This window comes from Humulus lupulus, chromosome 1 (assembly GCF_963169125.1).
Source record: "Humulus lupulus chromosome 1, drHumLupu1.1, whole genome shotgun sequence".
Taxonomy (NCBI): domain Eukaryota; kingdom Viridiplantae; phylum Streptophyta; class Magnoliopsida; order Rosales; family Cannabaceae; genus Humulus; species Humulus lupulus.
The window spans coordinates 305,651,136-305,657,418 of record NC_084793.1 but is presented as its reverse complement, the minus strand read 5'-3'; the positions used below and the strand labels follow the sequence as shown (position 1 = coordinate 305,657,418).

At 39.4% G+C, this 6,283-nt stretch overlaps 1 protein-coding gene across 1 annotated transcript; it reads right to left on the bottom strand.

The window, feature by feature from the left end:
* Positions 1-3,843: 3,843 nt before the first annotated feature.
* LOC133780897 (uncharacterized) lies at positions 3,844-5,544 on the bottom strand. The gene is made up of 3 exons (XM_062220277.1): positions 5,518-5,544; positions 4,777-5,019; positions 3,844-4,659 (listed from the first exon to the last, which is right to left on the bottom strand). Exons 1-3 carry the CDS (start codon positions 5,542-5,544, stop codon positions 3,844-3,846), a joined length of 1,086 nt encoding a protein of 361 aa, XP_062076261.1.
* Positions 5,545-6,283: the final 739 nt, after the last annotated feature.

Genomic DNA, 6,283 nt, shown 5'->3' with positions numbered 1-6,283 from the left:
GAACCCAACTCTACACAATGGACATTTATTTTCTTAGTAGCTGAACTAGGCCTACCCATAATACTCCTAAAGTGGTTCAAAAAATGAGAAACTACTTCAGAGAAGTTATCCACCAATCTACCTTGCTCAGTAACAAATGAAGCTATCCTATTTTCTTCTTTACGTTTCTTCAGACAAGCATGGAAATAGGCAGTGTTCGAGTCTCCCTTCCTTAACCAATTTATCTTACTTCTTTGAGTCAAAAAGTTGTGATACATCTGTTCCTGACTAATATAAGCTGCAGCAATAGCCTTGACGTTATCTTGGAGAGTAAAATATCTAGGATATTGCTAAGCATGGAATAGGGTGTAATGCCCTGAATTCTCCGTTGTGTTTAACAGTGTGAATAGTAGGCCGGGAGGGCCATACTTGCTTAATTATGCTATTAGTTGATAAATGATGCATGTATATGTTGATTATATTATGATATGATGTGAAATGCATGCATGTGAGTCCATATTTCTAATTACAGGGGTGTGATGGTAATTTGGCCCGTTGAGGGTAAATTGATTATGTGTTCGCATGTTGTGATATATCTTGAGACCACATTATGATGTGGGTTTGTTCGAGCCATTCGGTATAAGACGATCAAGGTATGTTAAATATCTGTTTGGTCATAACAGGCTTAGGCTCGGGGCTCGGGGTGAGTCTCGGGGTGTTTTAATGATTAGAGTGTTACCGGGCATTAAAGGGTAACGGGATGTGAATTATTCGTGTTTGAGTATATTAAGATTAGCGGGAATTGCGAAGCGTTAGTTATGATTAACGGTGTAGGTGGAAAGTGCCAAAATTACCCTTGAAATGGTTTTAGAAGCCTTAGATGACCTAGGGGTATTTAGGTCGTTTGGCTAGGATATATGTGAGGTTTAGATGGCTGTAGAAACAGAACTAAAACAAAGTAAGAGCTTCTCCTTCCCGTACGTTCTTATCCCTCAATTTTCTTCTTTGGAATTTTGAGCTCAAAGGGTGGAATTAAGCTAGGAGATCAAGGGGCTAAGGTTGTAGACTTAGCTCAGCCATTGAAGAGGGTTTGGTTTCGAATTTGAGGTGAGTTTTATCCATCAATTTTCTGGTTATACTCTGTTTTTGTTTTAAGTTTTCAGCTCTAGAATTTGGTGAGGAAAGTTGGAATCAAGGGGAGTTTTTGTGGTGTTTTACTTGGGTTATGATGAGGGAGAGTTATGGGTGGTGTTTGGAGGTTTAAATGGGTGTTTGGAAGAGGTTTTGAGTTGACTTGAAGGGCTGAGTTGAGAGGAAAAACGTAGGAGGAGGTTGCTGGTGCGTGCTGATTTATGGGCTGTTAGGCATAATGAGCCGCGACCTGGCATAGGTGAGCCGCGGCCCATGGTGCCTGTCAGGAGGGTGGCCGCCTCTGCTTGGAAGCGCGGCGCGGCTAGGGCGGGCCACGGCCCAACAAGGCATTTTGGCCAGAATAGTGTTTTTAGCATGGGGATTCAAACCTAAGGCGTCGGGGTTGAACCTACTACACGGTTGAGTAGTGTTTGAGGTCCCGGAGGTTAGGTTTTGGTTTGGGAACCTTTTATTGTTCATTTTATTGATGGAATCCCATAATTGGTTATGACCAGGTAACCGCTAAAGGACCAAAAGGTTGATCGTTCTCAGGGTTGTTCTTTTATTCATTCTTGCTCGAACCAGAGGTAAGAAAACTGCACCCCAAGTATGACATGCATGGATATTCATGAAGCATGCTGGTTGTGTAAATATGGACTTGGATTGACAATGGAATATTTAGCATATGTTGCTCACTTGTGCATGGTACTGACTCATTAGTCAGATTTGGCAAAGGTGCTAGTATCAACTGTGAGGCTGTGACTTATTAGTCAGGTTCGGCAGTGGTACTGGGCACTGGTCACGTTGAGCTGACTCATTAGTCAGGACAGCCTTAGCGTGTTAACGCAAGCCAACAAAGATTAGATCTAATCAACTATCATCATTGAATGACTCAAAGAGCATTAATGCCAGACCGACCCCAAGGGTCGATGGATGAAATAAGCGCTTGGAGGCTAGTGGCTTGCCTAGCAGCCACTCTCCCACTTGAAACAGTGACATGCTTGTCAGTCACTCAGTATGGTTTACCAGAAACTGTTGAAGGCTAGTGGCGTACCTAGCAGCCACTCTTCCATTTAAATTAGTGACTTGCTTGTCAGTCACTCAGTATGGTTTATCAGGACCTCATGTGATGTTCACTCATTTGTTTGAAAGCTTTATGCTCAGTGTGATTATAATGATAATCATTTGATAATGTTTATGCAAAGTGTTATGTTTTCTTGCTGGGCTTTGGCTCATGGGTGCTATGTGGTGCAGGTAAAGGGAAAGAAAAGCTCACCTAGCCTTGAGTGGAGAGCTGATGTGGTGATGTGTACATATGCGGCCGCTTGACCACCACGGCCAAGGTGTTCTCAGAGGAACTAGGGGGTTTACCCTATTTTTGCCGCTTAGGTCGGCGGGATTGTAACTTTAAAACAGTAGTGACCAGTTTGTTCTGAGAACAACTTGTAAATGCTTTGATTAGCTCTGCAGAGCAGTTTGTAATGAAAATCTCCATTTCCTTTTTATTGGTTTTATGCCTTAACCTGTTAATTACACTTAGAGCACGTTTTTTTACCAAAGGACTCGGGTAGCGAGTCAAATTTCTGGTCCACCGTTCACTGTAACTGTTCTGGGGCAGCTAGGGCGTTACATAGGGCATCCTGAAACTCATCTTTAGCCTTCTGAAATTGAACTCCTATATCTCCTATGTGATCCCTATTAAACTTTTTCAGCTTGTATTTCAGCCGCATAGCCTTAAGGTAAATGGCCTTTAATCCAATCCCCTCAATAGGCTTCCCCCAGCTATCAAGAACCATTTCTTTAAAGTCTTTATGATCTGCCCAGAAATTATAATACCTAAACAATTTAACTCCCAAATGCTCCATGGTCTGAATAGAGAGAATACAAGAGCAGTGATCCGAAATCGTTTCCCATTTGAAAACTGTTGTTGTATTAGGAAACTTATCCAGCCAGCCCTCATTAGCGAACACATGATCAATCTTAGAATATATTCGAGCATGGCCATCTTGATTATTCGTCCATGTAAATCAAGAACCAGTTTGTTTAAGCACATCAAGATGGGAACTAGCTAACCATTGAGAAGAATCTAATAATTCAGCTTTAGACACAGGCTTCCCTCCATTCCTATCTTTGGCTTTAAAGACTGCATTAAAATCTCCCAACATTACACAAGCATCAGCTGAACTCTTAGGTAAATTTTGCCATAAAATCTTCCTTTCCTCTAAAGTGTTACGCCCATAAACAAAAGTAACACTAAAAGGTTAATTCAGACTAGCCATTCTAATTTTACAGTGAACAAATTGACTTGTCTCTTCAACCACAGTAACCTTGACAAAGACCCTCCTCCATATTATTAAAATTCTTCCCTCAGTAATCGAACTAGAGTAATAGTCCCAGTTCAAAAACTTATTAACCTTCATCTCAGTAACTTTAGACCCCCTCATTTTCGTTTCCAAAAGAGCACCAACTCCCACTTTATTCTTACTACAAAGATTCAAAACTTCAGCTTGCTTCTTTGGACCATTCAAACCCCTTAAGTTCCAGCTCAAAATGTTACAATTATCCATGAGAAGAGCTAGCTTCACCTAATCCTCCTTTCTCCCTCTCTATTTATTCTTGGAGAACCATAAAATAGTTGGACTGAGTCTGACCTGGCTCAACTAAAACTTTGTTATACCTCTGCTTTCTACTCTCTGTTGTCCCCTGTCTATATACCACTTTCTTAAGAGAATGTCAATCCTTTTCACACACAATCTGGCCATTATCAGCTGGCGGATCCTTAGAAATAATTCTAGGCATACCAGCAACTACTTTATCATCTATACTTCTCTTTTCCAAAGAGGGATTCCTAGAAGAAAGATCAGCAGCTTCCTCACCCTTGTCCCTCCCTACCACAGGAGGATTCTTTGAAGGAGTGTCCTTCTTAATCCCCTGAACTTTCTGCTCCTTACGGCAGTCAACCATAGAGTGGCCAAAACTCGCACAAGTTTTGCATTTCTCTGGTAACCATTCATATTCTACCCCTTGTTCTATTAACTGACCATGCTCATTCAAATATTGAATTTTCCTAGGCGGATTATCTGTGATATCCATCTCCACCATTATCCTAGCAAACTGAACTCTAGAACGTTCACGAGTAAACTTGTCCACCTTGATCGGCTTGACTATTGTACTTACAAGTGCACTGAGGCATTTGCTTCCCCAATATTGAAGGCCTAGATCTTGTAACCAGATCCAAAAAGGCACTGAACAAATCATTCGAATAGCACTCAGATCTGAAGACCATGGCCGAATTATCACTGGTTTTCTATCAAAATGAAGAATGCCAGTTTCCAACACATGGTCTCTTGTAGCATCATCATTAAACTTGACCATAGTCAATCCCATTGTCATCCTGGCTATTTGAGCAATCCCTAAATGACCCCAAACCCTTTTGATAAACCCTTCAAACACAGCCATTGACGGATTAGCTCCAAGAACCATGCAAATGACAATAGAACTCCAATTAGCCGACTGGCACTTAACTTCATCAATACCAACTTGAGCAATCTTCTTACCATATTTAAACAAAGGCTCAGTATATTCAAGATTCTAGTAAGAAAAGGAGAGATTACCCGATTTGAATTGCTGCCAATGGTTTTGGGCTAAAGTTTGAAAGTCTCCTGCCTCCACTGAGTCTGCCCAACTTGACGGAGCAGCCATTCTAGCAGTCGCAAGCTCATCGTGCTTGTTTGTTTCATCTTCCGTCAAACCCATCTCTTCAGCAGATTGGGGCAAATCAGACTTCTGTTCGTAACCATCCACCAATATTTCATCATCAACAAATCTTTCCTGAGTAGACTCTTCTTGGATTAAAGGCAAGCTCTGCGAAACCGAGCGAGTTACAGGCTTCCGAGCCGATTTCTTCCTCTTCGAAATGGAAGAGAGGGAAAACGAGCCTTAGCCTAGTGAAAACCTTTACAACTATATGATAGACTAATTTTATTTTTTATGGTTGAGATCTTATATCTTGAAAAAGAATAGGAATCGATTTTTGTTAACCTGCTATTAGAATAAGAATAAAGAAATTTAGAACTGATTAATAAAATTAGTAGAATGAAAAGTTGATGAAGTTAATACCCTAGGTCTTTTTATTATTGATTTTCATCTTTTGATTAGTTATTTTGTTCACAGTTATTTAAAATTTTATAGTTAGATTTATTCATCTAAATTTTGTTTGCCAAATAGAAATTAAAAAACAATTAGTGGTAATTGGAAAATAGTCTTCGTGGGAACGATACTCTATTTACTATCTATATTACTTGAATCGATTGCGCGCACTTGCATATCAAATTTTCACGATCACATTACCCAGTGAAGAGCGTAAAATGTAATTTTTTTAAATAAAGCTTGTCTCATCCCACACACCTTTTCATGAATCGCAATGTAGGACATGAAATATCCTCTAACAATTTTTATGTCCTAAACACTTTATGCAAGACATAAAAAGGTGACTAGAAAATTGAATGTTGTAGTAGTGGCTCATGCTCCTCAAGAAATTTAAACTAAGGTTTTTTTTTTAAGAAAAAGACAAAATGTGATTTAGGAGCATATATACACCACTAATTGGAAGAAGAAAGCTTATAGAAAGGAAGTGAGAACCCAGATGGGCTAACATATAAAATTTGGGCCACTATATGTTTAAGTTAAAGAATAAAACATATATAGTGAACCGCATAATGATAGGATACCAAAACTTGTTTCATCTGTGGTGTGAATTGTAATAACATGACCGAGAATGGTATGTCTCCAATGTATGAAAATATATACACTAAGAAGTATTTCAATATCAAATTGTTAGGAAAATATGTATTTGCCTCAATGGAAATAGGTTGTAATGCCCCAAATTTCCTAATAAGAGTTAGGACCTTGATTAGTAGGTCGGGAGGGCCATACTTGCTTGATTATGTTATTAATTGATAAAATGCATGTATTTGTGGATTATATTATAATATGATGTGAAATGCATGCATGTGAGTCCATATTTCTAATTACAGGGGTGTGATGGTAATTTGACCCGTTGAGGGTAAATTGTTTATTTGTACGCATGTTGGTGATATATTTTGAGACCACATTATGATGTGGGTTTGTTCGAGCCATTCGGCATGAGACGATCATGGTATGTTAAATATCG

Excerpts from the sequence above, each read along its gene's own strand:
- LOC133780897 (XM_062220277.1), bottom strand. The coding sequence starts at position 5,544 with ATGTCCTACATTGCGATTCATGAAAAG. Across the intron at positions 5,020-5,517 it reads ACATTGCGATTCATGAAAAG|AGGAAGAAATCGGCTCGGAA; the intron begins GTGTGTGGGATG and ends TCCATTTCGAAG. Across the intron at positions 4,660-4,776 it reads GTTGGGCAGACTCAGTGGAG|ATTGCTCAAGTTGGTATTGA; the intron begins GCAGGAGACTTT and ends TATGGTAAGAAG.